The sequence below is a fragment of the Aulonocara stuartgranti genome, assembly GCF_965226115.1.
Source record: "Aulonocara stuartgranti genome assembly, chromosome: 6".
NCBI lineage: Eukaryota > Metazoa > Chordata > Actinopteri > Cichliformes > Cichlidae > Aulonocara > Aulonocara stuartgranti.
This window is the reverse complement of record NC_138944.1, coordinates 16,275,724-16,294,224: the sequence shown is the minus strand read 5'-3', so window position 1 is coordinate 16,294,224 and position 18,501 is coordinate 16,275,724. Positions and strand designations below refer to the sequence as shown.

Below are 18,501 nucleotides of genomic sequence, written 5' to 3'. Positions count from 1 at the left end.
TCAGAAAAAGTATTCTGTCGTTTGTTTGCTCGATCATGCCTTAAACACATCAAAATGCATAGTGGGATTATAATACAAGTGAATACTGTGACAAGCACTGGTACTGAATAGGCAATCACTTAGCAGCAAGGTGAATCGGTGATGCATTAGTGTGGTCTGCACTTCCTCTTCTTTGATTGGGTGAAATGAGTTGAAAGTAATTGGATGAGGGAACCATGGGGAGTGCCCTGCATAATTTCAACAAAACGCCGTTTTAAACGCCGTTACAGCTGGCAGAGAACGCCGTAAAAAACGCCGTTCAAAGATGCATAAAAACGGCGTTTTGTGCGGAGTAGCGTAAAAAACGGCGTTTCCGTCTGTCTTTGAACGCCGCTTTTTACGTCACTCGGATGGTGCGTTCAGGGCGCCATCCGAGTGGCGGGAAAAGCGGCGTTTGTCGGAACAGAACGCCGTTTTTTTCGGCGTTTTGAATAATTAAACGGCGTTTTTTACGCCATTTCTTAACCAAACGGGTTAGGAAAGTGGCGAATTTTGGCTCTAATGGCTTGCCATACCCAGACCGCCCCTAGCTGGTCGCGTGCACATTTGCACCTCGACGCGGGACCAACACGAATTGGTCGCGCTTCAAAATATGCAATTTTCACGCGTGTGAAGCGGAAATGTGGGAGGAAGTAGTGCCAGACGGTATGTTTGCAAGATGGCAGCTGTCAATCTAGCGTTTGAAGAGAGAGTCTCCTTCTCTATTTACTGTGGAGAGCAGAGCAGCGGCGTAAAGGATGTCCTCGCCGTACCTGGGTCCATCTGGTCCTCTAGAAGCATGAGCAGTTTGGTGAGTTTCACCACTTGCTCCAGGAGCTGCATATGGATGATGGCCGCTTTCAGCGGTACCACCGTCTTTCCCTTGCCCAGTTTGAGGAGCTGCTGTCCCGCGTGGGTCCCAGCATCGCCCGCCTAAACACCAATGTCTGTCTTCCTGCGGTTAGTAAAAGTGTTTAATACGGTAGTCCTTTATTGATACCTGTGCTAATATATTATATTAGGGGTGCAACAATACTCGTATCGATATTGAACCGTTCGATACAGTGCTTTCGGTTCGGTATGCATATGTATTGAACAATACACATTTTTTATTTATTTTATCAACTTTTCTTCTGACGATGCTGTCTGTGTCGAGCGCTCAGTGGATCTGCGTTCAACTACTCCGCCTAGGCTGCACTGTCGCAGCACAAGCTAGCAAGACAGAAGCTAAGCTCATTGTAACATGGCAACTGCCTCAACGCTACCCGAAATTGAACGGCCCCCACCCTCATTCAGATCTGCCGTTTGGAACTATTTTGGTTTTCATGTGAAGCATGACCCTGATGGTAAGCGCGTCATGGACAAAAGTAAAACAGTATGTCGGATGTGCCACGCAATGCTCAAATGGTGGGAACTAGTGCGTTAGCGCAGTTAGCTCGTTAACGACAGACTGTCTGATGAAGGAAGAACAAACAAATATTATTTGAAATCAAATTTAACTTCCCTTTTCTTTTTTTTTTTTACAGAACTCTTAGTTACCACATAGCTGGTTAATGTGCATGACTGTGCATCCTCCCAGCCTATAACATGCAGTAGGCACGATACATTTTGCTGTGTGTGTTGTATACAATAATGTCACACATCTTAAATGACATCAGGGAAATATTAAAAATAAAAGCTTTATTGCAGTTTGTGCACCCACATAACCACTGGTGTGCTTTCACACACCTGGAAAACTTTTATTTCTCTGATTGTGACTGTGAGAAGAACATTTGGTGTTTTGTCTTTTGACAAGACAGCCACATCCCACTACCACACAAAATGTTGTAGATGTACACTGTGGTTTTAGCTTAGCTGCAGAGGTGGGGCAGAGCATTTCAGAGAGCAGTGCCAGCTTGAGCTGAATGGTACAGCTGCTGCATATCTTCTAATCAGCCATTCCTTTTTACTTAGCAGGCTGAAATTTTGAGACACAGAGACCACAGAGCAGCCACAGCCGTACCAAGCTACACACCTGTCTAAGAAGGAAGTAACCTGAGTTGTTGCTTAGCGTATTGTGGCAGACTGGGTTTGAGCAGCACATGGCTTTTGTTTGTATACAACTGCATGTGAGCTTAGGCTGCTCTCAATTAAGATTATTTCTTCTGAAAGTCATAAATCCCTGCAGCTCAAGAACTTTGGATACGGACCCAAGATCTCTGGGAGTATCCCCAAAGCATCAGAGTTTTCCACATTAATGCACATGGAACAACAGTAGTACCCTAAGCCTTTCCACAAAGTCATAGTTTTGCTGCCATTTGGAGCACACCAGCTTTAAAGCAAGGAAGAACACACAGAACCTTCATGGTTGTTGTGATGGAGGACATGCAGAAGGGCGATGTGACAGTGGAGGATGGGTGAGATGGAGGCAGATGTCCCACTATGTTGATTCCTAAATGGAGTGGCTGGAAAAAAAAGCTGCCGTTTCATTACCTGCGTGAAGTAACTACAATATGGCAACACACAGATGTTACAGATGGTTCTGAAATCCCCAAAATAATAAAGAAGTTTTACAGACATTCGGACTTGCTTAAAGTGAACATTTCACTTCTCAAATGTTGCAGTGTGGAAGGGAAACATCTCCAAACATTTATGTAATATAGCCAAAAAATAACTGAATGAAATAACTGTCCATACTTCCCAATCATTACATATTAACTATGCTTCTTTAATACATCCCAGCCTTCATTTATCAGAAGCCAAAATTGGCTTTTGTGTAGGTCTAAGTCCAACAATCAGAGACTCATAGTGGATCATCTGGTTGAGGCACCTTGACCTTAACAGTATTTCTTCATCTTACGGTATGTTATATATTCCTTAATACTTATGATACTCTGATGATGAGCAGGAATGTGAACCGTGAGACCAGTTGAAAATCTACTGCTATTGTCTGTTGTCAACTTTTGTAAAAGGTGATTTGATTTACATCTACATTATTTACAAAATATTGAGGTAAACTAGGTTATATGCTTTAAAAAAATGTAATTTTTAAAAAAACAGACATTGTGTCTTTGTTAGTAAAGCACAGAAATGAGTTGGGTTTTTTTTTATTGCTGTCTTATTCTTCATTGTCAGATTGCGCATGGCAATCTGCTTTTTGCTTTTAAATGGTAAATCTGAGTCATTTTAAAGAAGTTATTGACATACTTGTACTGTATTTTTTCTCATGAACACATTTGCATCGAGATTTAAAAGCTAAACACAACTTCACTATCTAAAACTGAAACCAGTGATTTTATCCTACAAGATGCGCTAATCATCAGTCCAGACCATACATACAGGAAACACTACTCACTGTCTCTTTTATCTGTGTGTGTGTAAATAGAGAGAGAGCATTAGAAACACAAGCAGTTTATGCTGCCACTGCTGCAGAGATGATGCGACTGTGTTGGGCCCTAGTACTGATTTTTTCTTATTCCACTTCAGGTATGTTCATTTACTTTCCTATTCTGAGGTTTTCATTTTGTTTATGTCTGCATGAAATAACACTAGCTGAGAGAGGACTTTTTTACCATTTCTTAATTTGTTTCTGGTTTAAATTAATGTCACATTACATTTTGATATGTGTCTAAAGTGCTTCCAGAACAACTGGTATTCAGCCACTGTTAATGCAGGTGTCTTTGACATGTCTTTAATCAGAGACTTTGTCTCTTTTATAACAGAAGGCACTATAATCATCACAGAGCCTGGTGAGAGCATCACTTTGAAGTGTTCCTCAGAAGAATGCCCCAAAAACAATGGTCGATATGTTGGGATGTATCTGTATCATAGGTTTACTGAACAGAATGAGGTGTATTACTATAGAAACCATGTAAACAGCAAAGTCGCTGTGCGATCGAGATACAAAGGCAGGATTGAGTCAAACGGAGCTCCCATGAACCACAGCATCACCATGACCAATCTGACTGTGGATGATTCTGGTGTCTACACTTGTGTCTACAAAGAATCAGTAGACAAAAGTGTTGAGTGCAAAGTCTACACAGTTTTTGTAAGAGGTGAGTGTTTTCTTCCATTTAACTCCAAAATCTTGTCCAGTAACTAAAAGACTTTAGAGGGGCTAAAGACAGTGTACTGTAAATGTACAGTACACAGTTACAAATTCAGGATGTGATTTTTACATTACGAAGTAGCAACAGTATAGGAAGTTGGTTTATATTTACCTACACAGTGGTGACATTACACATGGATGTGGTTATTTGGGCTCCAGGAAAGTCAGCTTTTTATAACCCTAAACTCCAATATGTAGTATTTTTATGAAGTATTTAGGCAGGATAGCACTCTATAAACACCACTGTTGCTGAAAAATATATTTAAGAAAGTTATTGTACCAGCAACAACTGTTTCAGTTTAATACTTTTGCACTTCTGAATCTGTAAAATATAACCTCATTTTTAAAAAAAAGTTCACTGTAAAATGTTACTAAAAACAGCACACAGTGATTTGCAAATCTCATAAACCCACATTTTATTCATAACAGAATATTTAAACTGAAAATATATACAATTTAAAGAAAAAAATTAGGTCAACACATCTACAAAACATTAGGACAGGGTCACATTTAGTACTGTGCAGCATACCTACTTTTTTTTAAACAACAGATCAGTTGCTGGACTTTTAGGAAAGTAATGTCCCATTTTTGTCCAATAGCACTCTAGCTGCTCAACAGTCCAGGGTCTTCCTTGCCATGTTTTTCTTTTTATGATGCACCAAATGTTTTCAGTTGGTGAAAGTTTGGAATACAGGCTGAAGAGCTCGGCACCGTGTTGTCCAGATTGGAACCTACTGTTTGTTGCTCTAAAACCTGCATATACCTTTCAAAATCGATGGTGCCAAATGTACAGGCTTTCAGTTCCACAGGCACTAATGCATCCTCACTAATGGTCCCTCTCTTCTTTAGTCTGAAAGAGTCCAAGTTTTCCAAGAAGTATTTCAAATTTCGGGTTTTTTGTCCACAGAACAGTTTTCGACTTCATTTAAAACTAACTTTGGCCCAGAGAAGATGGCACTGTTTCTAGATCACATACACATATGGCTTCTTTGCATGATAAAGCTTTAACCTCCTTTTGAGGATGGCATGGTCAACTAACACAGGCAGTGATTTATGGCTGTGTTCCTGAAACCATGCAATGATTTCCAAGGTAAAATCATACCTGTTTTTACTGAACTACCACCTGAAGGCCCAAAGATCACTGGCATCCAATACTAATTCTCTGAATCTTTTGATATTATGTAATATAGATGATGAGATATTCAGTCTTAATGGTTTTACATTGAGGAACATTATAGTTTTTACCAATTAATGGCCCTCTGCCCATCTTTACTTCTTAGAAACTCTGCCTCGCTACAATGCTCTTTTTGTACTTTGTTATAACGCTGACTTCCTGCCAATTAACCTAATTAGCAAGAGGTGAAGTGTTCCTGCAGGGCTTTGTTTTTGCTACTACTTTATTTTACAGTCTTTTTTTGCCCTCCACCATCATTTTGAGACAAACTGCTGCCATCAAATGAAAAATGACTTAATATTTTTCATGAAAAAGTAAAATTTCACAATTTAAATATTTGACATGTTTTCTGTGTTTATGAGATTTGCAGATCATTACATTCAGTTTTAATTTACACTTTACACAACTTCTTTGGTCGTATACAAACACAGGGCTCCTGTTTAATGTGTCTTCTATATGTTTCATTACTCCAGCTTGTAAATGATGTGACCTAATCCACTTTTCTTGTCAAGGTGACATATACAAAAAATACCAATTTTCTGTTGTCCTTCCTGACTATGAAGGGTTTTGTATCAAAAAATTTTTTGCTGTTAAAGTACAGTTAAAGCTATTCTAAATTTGTATTTACATTTTTTTCCATACAGAAATAACAAACAAACCTAACAGAGAGCTCCAGACGACCACAGAGAAGAGACGTCTACCTGGTGGTAATCGTGAGCATAATACTACCGAGCATCCCAAAGGTCAGTTTGATTCTCTCAACTAACAGCCTGTCTGTTAACTCCCAGTGCTGTTATCAGCCAAGTGAGGTGCACTGCATACAGATGCTTCCATTGCCACAAATTAGCTTGCACACTTTATGAAGCTATAAAAAAAAGAAGTAGCAATAACAAAGAAAACGATTTTATGTTAAGTTTTACAATTGTGATATCTCTTATGGTTGTGGTCTTCAGTAGGGCTGAACTCAACTTACAGTAGATATAAAACACAATAGACCATAATTCACAATTACTGATGTGCCATTTGGGCTTGGTGACACCCTCAACAGTAATGCTGAATAAAAGTAATGTAAAAGGCTATTGTTTTTTTTAAACAAACAGTGACAACACAGATTTTAATTACTTTTAATTACTTTTCCTCTTCCTATATGATATACAAAGAGAAGAGCAATCTTCCTTTTATTTTTAGATGAGCTCTTCTTGAGTTTTCTTTTGGAGAATTCTGTATTACATTGCAAATTTAAAGTTAGAACAGTGTAATTAAAGGAGTGCACCAGGATGGTAAACTTCTTATGTAGCTGAATGAAGACATCACTTGTGTTTCCCTGTATTTCACACAGAACCATGTTCCAGACAAAAAGCGCTCTTGTCCACTGCAGAGGAGAGACATCTACCTCTGGTGTTAATCATCAGTATTTCCACCATCATCCTGCTGTTCATCATAATCTTAATCCTACTGATGATCCAGAAGGTGAGTTCAGTTCTTTCTACTTAAAGCTTTCTATGTAAGGTACTGTTATGTAATCCAGCCCTGCAGCTATGGTGTGCAGCAGTGGTTATCTTCTGTCTGCAGACATGTAAATGTACACATTTATTAGCCTCACCGCAACCAAGTATGACTGCTGTAAACACTGTAAACGCTCTTGCGCTGACTTGCTGATTATATCAGAAACCACTGAATTATCTGTTTGGATCTTGAAGTGCAGCTGTGAAAGGGCTGCAGCTCCTTGGAAAGTGCATCACACTGTTCACGTCTTTCGCTCTGTTAGCTCAAGATGAAAATAATTTTTCTTTGTTACAAAACCCAACGTTAATAATACACTAACACACCTGTCCTCTGTAAACTCCACTTCTTAAGAACTCCACTTGGCTTTGTACCCACTGTGAGCACTGTTTTATTGTTTTACCATGTGTCAAATCATTTGTCAAAAATGAAAACTTTCTAGAAGTTAACTGGATGTACTTTTTTGAAATCTGCTTAAACCATCATACTATTTATACAGAAAACTGATACAGTGATATTTTACTATTGACAGGCGAGAAAAATGAAAAGCCATGAAAGAAAAGCAAGACCTTCCCTGCAAGGATCCAATGATTATGTGTATGAAGTTATGATGAAGACCAACAGGTGCCCAGCAGCAGCTCCAGAGCAGCCAACACAAAACCCCTATGAGCTTGTTTAGATATGTAGTCGAATATTATTCACTTCTGGAGGGTTTCTTTTGAAGCTGTTGATGGGGTGTTTTTTCTTCTTCTTTTGTTTCACTGCTTTTGGTTGATTTTTGTTTTTGAAGTGATATAAATCACAATGATGCACTCAAAGTGACCATTCATAGTGTTGCATTGCCTCTGTTCCCTGATTATTCGAGAATTGAGAGGGCATTTGAAAAAAGCATAAATATATATTGTGATATCATAGGGATAGGTTTGGGTTGTTGCTTGTGTGGACCTAGACCTCAGACACCATAATAAACATCAGCAGCCTGATTATTCATCTGTTAGTTTAGCACAAATGAACACGTGGTGAGTGTTTCTTGTTTATGTATTATAACTTGGAGGGTGCATGCGAGGACATGTGAAACACACTTGTGGCCAAAAACCACCGAAGATGGGTGGGAGGGTGGGGATGGGGATGAGTGGTTTATATTTCTACATGCAGATATCTCACATGGTTTATTAATGTTGATTTGATAACAGTCGCATATAAATAACTGATGTAATTAGAGTTCTGAAAGTGGTAAATGGCCTGTATTTGTATAGCGCTTTTACTAGTCCCCCTAGGGACCCCAAAGCGCTTTACACACCCAGTCATTTATTAGAATGGAAATAACAGACATGTTTTGAAACAGTTGTAGTTTTGTTTGTTTGTTTGTTTCTTGGCTTGTATGCTTTATTATTGTTAATTCCAAACCTTCTCCATAATTTGTGCTCTGTGCTCTGGAATATAAGAACAGTAATCTGAGGTATATAATAAAAAAAACATTCAATGAAAAATATTCAATGAAACACACACACACACAAACACACACACGCACACACATACAAACAGTATATCTGGTTTAAGTAAATGCTGCAAGATCTTTATTGTTCAAAGGGGAGAGTGTACAGTATGTTCTGGATTAAACTCATTTGTCATTGCTGTCAATAAAAACCTGCATTATGTGGTGCTTGCACTTTCATAGAGTGAAATTTGTTTTGATTTAGGGTTTTGTGAGCATATTTCCTAGGCATTGTTTCCCCACTTTTTCAGGTTACTGGGCTATTTTCAGCAGTGTCTTCTTCATATCACCTGCACTGAGAGGAATGTTTGCTTTGAGAGGAGACTTTGTCAGGAGTTGTACCTTGATAGAGTGGTGAGATTTTCAGTACGAGTCCCAGATGGGTTTAAGGTGAGGGTGGAATTACATCAGTGATTGACTCTGAGCTTCTTCTTGTTTGCAATAGTGGTGGGTAGGTTTACTGATGGGGTCAGGCTGGAGTCTCCATGAACTGATGTTTGCAAGCGACATTGTGAAAGCAGGGAGCAGGTGGATGTGTGCTCTGGAGAGAAGAGGTATAAAAGTCAGTAGAAGGAAGACAGAATACTTGTGAATGAGTGGGAAAAAGGTGTAACAACAGAGCTGCAGAAGTATAAGTAGTGAAGGTAGCTGTGTTATGTATCTGGTGCGTGCCATTCAAAACAACGGGCAATGCAGAGAGGTGAAGAAAATAATGCAGGTAGGTTGGAGTGTGTGAAGACCACTGTGAAGGGTGATTTGTGACAAAGGGATAGCATGAGGAGTGAATGTGAGACCTGCTATGGTTTGGTTTTACTGACACAAATTTGGCAAACAGTGTAATTTGTGAATATACATTTTAATGGCAGTCCCAGAGTGAAAAAAAGAATATGACCAATAAAAGCCACGATCTATTTGAACTCTTAGATTATTCATTCATTCATCAGTTAGTTTTGTTTTATTTATTTAGTCTCCTGCAGAGTAAAAGCCAGTCACATGGCTACTGATAGTCTCACTTTTAACCACAAGAGAGCAGCACTTGACAGTTTTTCTATTGTAAAACTCTTCCAGTAGGATCAGCAGGACCGGCACCACAAATACAGGAAGCCTGGATCAGCTCTGTGGTTAAAAGGTTGCAATCTCTGATCCTATGGGTCTTACCCAGAAGGAAATGCACAATTCAGATGGAGCTGATGTGGGTGGGGGGACTCGCCCAGCTCTAAATACGTTGAAGTCGGCACGTCCTCCCTGCTTCCCCTGATGAGATAAGCAAAACCTGAGTAGCCTTGCAGGTCAAATCCTACCAGTCCCACCTGTTATGACAGCTCCCCTCTAGATTGGTGCACTTCTTAATAACATGGTCAATTTTACGGGCCTGGACAGTATTTAAAGGGCTGGAGTAACCTGTAAAAGCTATTTGCACTAATAAGGATAAATACTCGGATTTTTACCTGCACTGCTTAACAAAAGTTTAAAAAGTGAATATCCACCATTTGAACCTATTACAGGATATTTTATTAAAGCAGTTTGGCAGGAAAAAAAGCTAAATGAAATAAAACTAAATAATAATCAGTTAAATCACTTGAACTATGCTTATCCAATCAACCTACTCTGAGCTAATGCTGATTTTGTTTTGATCGTTTGAAGGAGAAAGGCACATCCAGGCCTAGAGATGCACTTATTTCTGTGTTCTGTGTTGACTGGGAATTCAAATGTTCTTGATTCTATAATCCAACATGACAAAAAATGAGTAGAGAAAAAGCCAAAAAAACCATACAAAACCAATTTGCAGGTTCACTGGTTGGGTTGCAGTTGATCCCTCTGGCATCTCCGCTGGAATTTACGACTGTGGACACCTTAGGTCAAATCTGCAGTACTGCAGGGTCACATTCAAACCTGTTTCATTTGCCCAAATCTGCCTGCAATGCTGTAGCAATTAGCACTGACATGGCATCTCAGATTTGAACAAGTCTAGGGGCAGCTCTGTTTAGAAAAAAAGAAAAACAACACTGCGGGGGGGTTTCCATTCAGTCGAGGTTTATTAGCCACCGAGGGCATTGACTGATTGCAGGGGAGAGTGTAGCCGAGTGGTAAATTAATAATATTTTCCATTTCAGTTAACCAAATATCCATTTAAGGTTCAAAAAGGGGTCTTAAAATGTTTTTCTTTGTTTCCATGTATGGTAAGACAAGAATGTTGTTGGGTAATTTAATGTTATTGCTTGTGCTATTTCTTGGGTTATCTGCATGTTGTGTGCACTTGAAGCTGTTAATTTTATAGGTTTGTGTAGGGGGCAGTGCTTAAGGGTTAACTGCAGTTTTCCAAAAAAACTTAACAAGAAATGCATCTTGGGACTTCCTGTTTACCTTTCTTTTTGTTGTGGATGTGGAACGGGAATGTTGTGAAGGAGTTAAATTGTTGGTAGGGAATTGTTAAATATGCACATAACTCATTGAAACATATTGTTATAATTGTAGTGCAGTGGCAAAACGTCAGTATTTTAACAAGATGATGTATTTCTTAAATGTATGATGCAAAGGACCTGTATGTGCAGTGTGGAGCGGCCATTTTCTCCATGCAAGGGATAAGCTGCGAGATCATCTGTGTGCTGCAGTATTGCAAGTGAGCTGAGATTTCTGTGGAATGTAAGTATTTATAAAAATGTATGTAACACTTCCACATTTTTTAAAGGAGCCTTGTGTGATTTAGTTCTTTGTATTTTGTTCTGCACAGACAGGGGCCACTGCCGTATTTTTGTTTTTTGTATTTCATTTCATTTATTTTATTCCTCGTATTGTATTGGCGCATCTTTGTTTAATCGGTTATTCTGTTACTTTGCCACGTTACCTCTCGTGCTGTCGATGTTCAGTACAAGTCCATATGGCCGCTGTTTGACAAAAGTAAAGGTCAAAGGACATTTTTTTACACTGATACTGTAAACTGTTGTTTGTGTGTCAGGTTTCCATACATCGGAAACAGCTGCTGCATCTGTAATTCTGTCCATCTTGAGGAGAGTCCACACTCTACATCAGATCCTTGGCTCACCTATAATGACGCACGGGTGCTGCACACAACTGTATATTGTAGTGATGCAGTATACTGTGTATATTTATACTGGCAGTATGGAAAATGATTATTTGGAAATGCTTAAAATGGAAATGATCATTTACTGTGAGGTGAGGTGTGGTTGGGGTGTGGACAGTGGTTGTGCTTTTGTAACGTTGAGGTATGGACAGCTACACACTGTGAGAGCAGCTAAGAAGGTCATTGGAGCCCCTCTCCCCTCCTTATAACACCCGCTTGCTGGAGGACCCCACACAGCCTTCAAACACACTCTTCACCCTGCTGCCTTCTGGAAAGAGGTCCCACAACATCCGGGCCCTCGCTACCAAACTACGGAAAAGTTTCTTCCCACAAGCCGTCAGACCCCTGAACACTCAGTGACTGCACTGGCACACGCACACCTTCACACATGTCACTACCAAGCACTTATCTGCAGTATCTCACACTCATATACATACATACAGACACCAAGTTACTTTTGCACAATACTCAGCATTTTGCACATTTCCATTGTCTTGTGTCTGTTTCGTCCTGTTCTGTCACGTTTTGCACTGTTTTGTCTTGTTTATTTTTGCAATTTATGCACACTGCACTTTATGTAGTCCTGGGTTTGTCCGTATATGTCATATATAGCACCAGGGTCTCGGAGGAACGCTGTCTCGTTTCACTCTGTACAGCACCTCTGCACGTGGTTAAAATGACAATAAAAGCCACTTGACTTGACCTGTTTTGTGTAGCAGTTGCTTGGAGACGAGCACCATACAGTTCAAATGAGCATACATTCCAAAATATGCAAATTTGCCCCATACATCATAATGATGATGTTTGCTGTTCAGGGTATGAACATTCTATGCTGAAAGTTTATAAATATACAACCTTTGACTGCTTGTTTTCAGTTGAACTTTTGCAAAGCTGAGGAGATTTTGGCTGCGATCACATCAAGTCCAAAGATGTTTAAACTTCTTTTTCACAGAAAGGTAAGTTTGAAGAGACTCGCAGCACATTTCTATGAATATTTTCTTATGGTAAACAAGCATTTTTGAAACTTTTAAGGAAGCTTCTTGGATGATTTCTGTAAAAACTGAATTTTGAATCCAAATGAAGGATTTTGTATTTTCATACCATATACTTTGTTTTATGCCATTACTGATGTTGCTTTTCTTGTTTCTAAACAGAAATCACACAAACAAAACGTGGCAGAGAAGGAAATTCCTTCTACGTCTCATCAGAGGTAAAGAAATGCGCCAGTCTTTAATGCTGCTGGAGATATTTATAGCAGTGGTTGAGTTGGAGCTCTTTTATTTCCCTTTTATTGGCATTTTTCTTCCACCTTGTGTATTTACATCTTTTTTACTACTTCTAGTCTTGTCTATAATTTATATTGATTCAGAGATTAGCGTTTGAAAATGTAGAGTGTAAATGTACAAAATACATGATTTTGTTCCATTACAGTTATTAATTTTTATCTGCAATCTCCAGCATGTACTCCTTGTTAAAAATTTGCACTTTGAAAAATAACATTTACACTTTTGTCCTCATCAGCATCCCGGATGCTCCTGTTACTGAAAATGGTCAAAAGAAGAAGAGAAAATGGAGACACCTCTGCTGTTCCTCGGTTTGCTTTTACACAAAACATATGAAATGCACATTCTCTTTAAATTGCACTTGTTAATTTAAAGTGACTTTACTTTTTTAATAAACGTATGTTTGTTCGTCCTCTGCAGCAAACTGACAGCGATGCAGAGGCAGAGAGCAACACTGTGAAGACACAAAAAAAGTGTCGCTGGTTTCTTTTTAAATTCTGGAAGGTATGTTTTATGGAAAGAGTCACTGTCATCAAGCATTTACTCATCACAGTTAAATGAGAAGAATTAAGAGCAATTTAGCACACAGCCATGTCCTCAAATTAAGTTCAAAGATGTTTAAACGTTTTTTTTTCACAGAAAGGTAAGTTCGAAGAGACTTGCAGGATGTTTCTCTAAATATTTTTTATGGTGAATAAGCATTTTTGAAGCTTCATGGATGATTTCTGTAAAAACTGAATTTTGATCAGAACCAAATGAAGGATTTTGTATTTCATAGGACAAACTTTAAAACTCAATTTAAGGCATGAATAAATTGTTTTTATTTTATTTAAAGATATTCCTATATCTGCTTCATGAGCTGACAGCTCACTAAAGTGATAAATAATATGAAATAATACCAAATTCTCTAACTGGACACTTTTCATGGAGAGACCCACTTGGTATGTTTGTTTTATGCCATTACTGATGTTGCTTTTCTTGTTTCTAAACAGAAATTACACAAACAAAACGTGGCAGAGAAGGAAATTCCTTCTACGTCTCATCAGAGGTAAAGAAATGCGCCACTCTTTAATGCTGCTGGAGATATTTATAGCAGTGGTTTGGTTGGAGCTCTTTTATTTCCCTTTTATTGGCATTTTTCTTCCACCTTGTGTATTTACATCTTTTTTACTCCTTCTAGTCTTGTCTATTATTTATATGGATGCAGAGATTAGCATTTGAAAATGTAGAGTGTAAATGTATAAAATACATGATTTTGTTCATGTTGGTATTCCATTACAGTTATTCACTTTTATTAGCAATCTGTATTAGCAAAATGTACTCCTTCTTATAAATTTCCACAACATTTACACTTTTGTCCTCATCAGCATCCCGGATGCTTCTGTTGCTGCCACACCAGCTAACCCTGAAAATGGCCAAAAGAAGAGAAAATGGAGACACATCTTCTGCTGTTCCTCGGTTTGCTTTTACACAAAACATATGAAATACACATTCTCTTTAAAATGTACTTTTTAATAAACTTATGTTTGTTCGTCCTCTGCAGCAAACTGACAGCGATGCAGAGGCAGAGAGCAACACTGTGAAGACTCTTTTTAAATCCGGGAAGGTATGTTTTATGGAAAAAGTCACTGTCATCAAGCATTTACTCATCACAGTTAAATGAGAGCAATTAAGAGCAATGAGGCACACAGCTATGTCCTATATATTTATATCAGGTAAGAAGCACCACGGAAACGATCCCAGCAGACCTGAGTTGGGACACTTGGATTATGGAGCTTCTGGACCAAGAGAGTGGATGGGAGCATGTGTTTAACAGGTAAGAGAAAGACGTCCTCCAAAATGTTTCAACTTCAAAGCTCATGCATCCATGCACATACACTGCTCAGCATCCTGACATCTTTCCTAATTTTGTGTTTGTGTTTTTACCTTTTTGGAGCAGTGTAGCATGCGGTGGAGAAATAATAGAAAGTCAAACTGGGACTATAGACTGCTTCGGGTGAGTACACGTGGTGCACAAAGACCAAAGCTCACTTTGTCAAAGTGGAGAAAATGAATTCTTTTACACTGATACTGTAAACGTTGTGCGTGTGTGTCAGGTTTCCAAACATCGGAAACACCTGCTACATGAACTCCTGCCTGCAGAGCCTCCTCAACATTGAGGAGTTCATAAGAGACATCAGGCGTCAGGAGGTTTTGTGGAGCACAGATCCAGAAGCTCAGCTCTTAAGGTGCGCTACGTCAACCTTCTACTTTCTTCAAAAACCTGAAGAACAAAGAGATCTAACAGCAGAAATGTCTGTTTACCCTTTCCTTTCTACAGAAGGCTCATTGATGTCAGGGACTGTCATGAGTCAACAGATTATGGCCTTAAAGATCACCACCTAAGAGCTTTTAAGAAGGCATTCAGCAGTCAAGCTCCTGAATACACCGGCAGTGCACAGAAAGTGCGTCAGCTATTTGGACATTTTGTTTTTTTGCTTTACCTTCTGATTTTGATGTACTGTTTTAAATCTCTCTGCTTTTCTTTCAGGACGCTCATGAATTCCTAACATTGTTCCTCAATGAGGTCAAAAGGCTCGCACCTCACCTGGAGAGGAACGCAGCTCTCCTGGGCCAAAGTTATACCTGCCCAGTAGAAGAGCATCACATTTTTAAAATGGAAAACATGAGGACATGCAAGAGGTAAGCCTGTCTTTCAGAAATGCAGAGCTGGTTGCAATATTTTCATATACCTTTTTTCCACCTACCTGATCTTTACTTTAACTACGTTACTCCTGAAATGTGTAGCTGTGGTCACCAATCATCACAGCACGAGGACTTCACCAGCTTGTCTCTTGACCTTGTTCCAGAGGGGTCTATTATAAACATGTTAGAGACATACTTGAAGGTAAGATCACAAATTCCAATAGAGTTGTAGTGTCAGCGATCTTAACACACCTTTTTTGTTAGTGTTTGTGCGTATGTGTGTGTGCATATGTTGAGATTTCTTTCTACCATAAAGCCTGTTTTCTCTGTGCTGTTGTTCAGGAACAAGAAATAGAATTTCGCTGTGATTGTGGAGGGACGGCCTCAGAACTGAAGTCGTCTTTTGATACACTGCCAAGGTGAGTAAGGTCACATCAGAAGTGATCGACTGACCAGGTTTCCAAACTGTGGCGCATCAAATATCAGAGTTTTTCGAGACAATACTTGAGCAGTCGTTTTCTCCCATCTTCTGTTTGTGTTTGACACTCATTCTTCTTATTTTCTACCTTGTTTGTGTTTTTTTTTTCTTTTCTGCCAGAGTCCTGATCTTGCATCTGAAGAGGTTTGGCTTTACACAAACCTACAACATTAAGAAGGTGGATGACCCCGTCAGGCTGCAGAGGGACTTGGTGGTGCCATCCAATCAGGTAAAAACAGACTGCAGAACGTCTCAGGCTACGTCCACACTAGCCCTGATAGATTTGAAAACTCCGTGTCCACACTAGTGTTTTCAGTCATTTTCAAATAGTTGTGCGTCTGCATTGAAACGGCCGAAAACGCTTACGTTCCAGTCCTGCGCATGCGCAAAAGTGAGTGAGGATTACAGAATTTGAAGAAAAGCTATCCGGAGCATGTACAAACTGATATTAATCTTTTTTAGGGCTGTCAAAGTTGAGAGCAATCAAAACAACCGCTGTATAATGCACTCGGCTATCTTTGTTTAATTGCTCACATGACTGCATCACATGGCTAAAATGCGTCATCGTTTTAGAAAGTCTGCGTTTTCGAGTGTCCACACTGCGACGGGACAACTCCGTTTTGAAATGTGTGCGTTTTCGAGAGCGTTTTCAAGATGCTGTGTTTTTCCTTGAGGAAAACGCCATCTCAGTGTGGACGGGAGGTCAAAGCGGAGAGAAAACGATGTGTTTTCAAACGAAAACGCATTAGTGTGGACGTAGCCTCAGCAAATCAGCTTAATTATGGCTCTGATGTGAGACTTTGTGAAACTAACACTCTTTGGATTTGTTCCTTCTCAGGGTGGTGGCTGTTATAGTCTTGTCAGCATCATCAATCATTATGGAGGCACAGAGTCAGGTAAAACAACAGACTTGTTACAAACAGAAAATGAAAACTTTCTACTTTTCAGTGAAGGACTCACACACAAAAGCTTTTGATGTTCTAAGACGCACTAAGTCAAAATCACTGTTTGCTTGAATCAGCTGACTTCCAGAAGTTGGATTCATTTGTCTTAATGTGATTTCAGGACACTACATCTGTAGTTCTGTCCATCCTGAGGAGAGTCAGCACTCTACATCAGATCGCTGGCTCACCTATAATGACGCACAGGTGCTCCACACAACCGGATCGGCAGCTTGTGAGGAACAGCAGCACTCGGCCTACATGCTGTTTTACAAGAGAAACGTAAGAAGACACAGCATCTCATCCTGAAGTGAGAGAATTTTTAAATGTCCTGTTACCTTGTTAACCAGTTTTGCCTTCATTCTCAGTTCTGAAACAGGAAATGGAAGGAAGGTCATCATCATGCTGAGAAGAAACAACACTCGTCCCAGCCCACCATCGCACACTGGAGGACAAGTACTGGTAAGTATTGCCCTCAGGAGGAAGGGTCCTCCCAGAGAGCCTGGTCCTCCCAAGATTTCTTCCTCCAGGAGGGAGTTTTTTCTTGCCACCGTCGCCCCACATTCACTGGTCTCATCAGCAGGGACATTTTTAACATCCTAAGACCTGAACTCTTTCATGGCATGCATTTTTAATTTCTCTGTGCCATTTGGGTTGATTGGGACCTGATGAATGTGAAAACAAAGACATCAGATTCGGACTATCTTTTTTTTGTTTCTCAAAAAAATGAGATCCACATATGAGGACATTCATTTTAAAGTTCGATTGAACAGGGGCAGTGTAATGTCCTCCCTCATAAGTGGATATCAGGTTTTTGAAGAGCAAAATTTTGTATTTTGGTGTCATAAATCTTATGTCCACATATGTGGACACCAGGTCCTAGGAGGTTAAAACAAAATCTACTAGTAGTGCAGCACTACTAGAGATCGTCCTTTTCTAGACCAGTGTTTGGCTTGCTCTCTGGAACAACAAATTAGTGCTGTCAGCGTTAACGTCATTTTAACTAATGACGTTTACGCTGACAGCACTAATTTGTTGTTATTATTATTAATATTATTATTAATTTATTTGTAAAATAAATTAAATTTAAAAAAACAAAGAAACAATTTGATTCTTTATGTTATTTTGTTTTATTAAAATCAAAATAACAACAAAACAAAAATAACTAATAAAAAAAATATTAAAAGTATTCAGCAGTGTTTTGTGAAATTTGTAATGAGCCTTAGTTAAGTTGATGTCACAGAAGTTTCTGAATCATTTAGATTGTTCAACAAACTGATTCACTCAGGTAAAGATGGTAAGCTGGAGCAATGGTACGCTTGGAGTTCAGTTTAAGTTTTCAGACAAACATTCACTCGATCAGTTGCAGCTTCTGCTTTTAAATAAATGATTTAGCTGCAAATGTTTAGCTGCAGGTAGCAAAGTCCAAAAGTGACAACATTTCCACTGCAGTCTCTCCAGAAATGGCTTATAAACTTTTGACCAAATTAGACATTTATCCTTGGATCATTGACAACCCTGTAGGGTGAAAATCTTTAATTGTACCTTTTATAACATTTTAACAAGTTACTGTCTCCTGCTGCATGTTTCCTGTTTTGGCTGAACTTCATCAGCAAAGCCCTCAAAGCAGCATATGAAAGAAAGTCATCTTTCATTGTTGTCTCCAGCGTGTTAAAAGAGAGATCGAGCTCAGTGATGAGTTTTGAAGCAGCTGCAGGGACTTCTCGAAGGTTTTGGCTCAAACAGTCGCAGGAT

General features: G+C 39.2%; 2 protein-coding genes and 1 long non-coding RNA gene across 6 annotated transcripts in view; 2 read left to right on the top strand and 1 right to left on the bottom strand.

The window, feature by feature from the left end:
- Nucleotides 1-18,501, top strand: part of LOC309708168 (uncharacterized protein) — a 73,948-nt gene that overhangs the window by 40,658 nt on the left and 14,789 nt on the right. The window lies entirely within an intron of this gene.
- The window catches only part of LOC309708175, a 37,943-nt gene that overhangs the window by 15,534 nt on the left and 3,908 nt on the right, over nucleotides 1-18,501 (bottom strand). The window lies entirely within an intron of this gene.
- Nucleotides 498-17,580, top strand: LOC309708171 (ubiquitin carboxyl-terminal hydrolase 12-like). 4 transcript variants are annotated; one of them, XM_082535961.1, is made up of 24 exons: nucleotides 903-3,483; nucleotides 3,720-4,052; nucleotides 5,924-6,022; nucleotides 6,619-6,749; nucleotides 7,315-7,406; nucleotides 10,815-10,920; nucleotides 12,235-12,315; nucleotides 12,514-12,569; nucleotides 12,881-12,953; nucleotides 13,063-13,146; nucleotides 13,635-13,690; nucleotides 14,010-14,100; nucleotides 14,186-14,248; nucleotides 14,358-14,458; nucleotides 14,582-14,638; nucleotides 14,739-14,870; nucleotides 14,963-15,086; nucleotides 15,173-15,324; nucleotides 15,430-15,529; nucleotides 15,670-15,746; nucleotides 15,926-16,034; nucleotides 16,644-16,701; nucleotides 16,871-17,028; nucleotides 17,115-17,580. In XM_082535961.1, exons 7-24 carry the CDS (start codon nucleotides 12,289-12,291, stop codon nucleotides 17,118-17,120), a joined length of 1,524 nt encoding a protein of 507 aa, XP_082392087.1. In that variant the 5' UTR covers nucleotides 903-3,483; nucleotides 3,720-4,052; nucleotides 5,924-6,022; nucleotides 6,619-6,749; nucleotides 7,315-7,406; nucleotides 10,815-10,920; nucleotides 12,235-12,288; the 3' UTR covers nucleotides 17,121-17,580. The 4 variants fall into 4 exon arrangements, with proteins under 4 accessions (XP_082392085.1, XP_082392088.1, XP_082392087.1 ...); XM_082535959.1 differs by lacking the exons at nucleotides 3,720-4,052; nucleotides 5,924-6,022; nucleotides 6,619-6,749; nucleotides 7,315-7,406; nucleotides 10,815-10,920 and having other exon boundaries at nucleotides 498-978; XM_082535960.1 differs by lacking the exons at nucleotides 903-3,483; nucleotides 3,720-4,052; nucleotides 5,924-6,022; nucleotides 6,619-6,749; nucleotides 7,315-7,406 and having other exon boundaries at nucleotides 11,234-12,315.

Excerpts from the sequence above, each read along its gene's own strand:
- LOC309708171 (XM_082535959.1), top strand. The coding sequence starts at position 862 with ATGGATGATGGCCGCTTTCAGCGGTACCACCGTCTTTCCCTTGCCCAG. Across the intron at positions 12,316-12,513 it reads AACTTCTTTTTCACAGAAAG|AAATCACACAAACAAAACGT; the intron begins GTAAGTTTGAAG and ends GTTTCTAAACAG. Across the intron at positions 12,954-13,062 it reads GACACCTCTGCTGTTCCTCG|CAAACTGACAGCGATGCAGA; the intron begins GTTTGCTTTTAC and ends CGTCCTCTGCAG.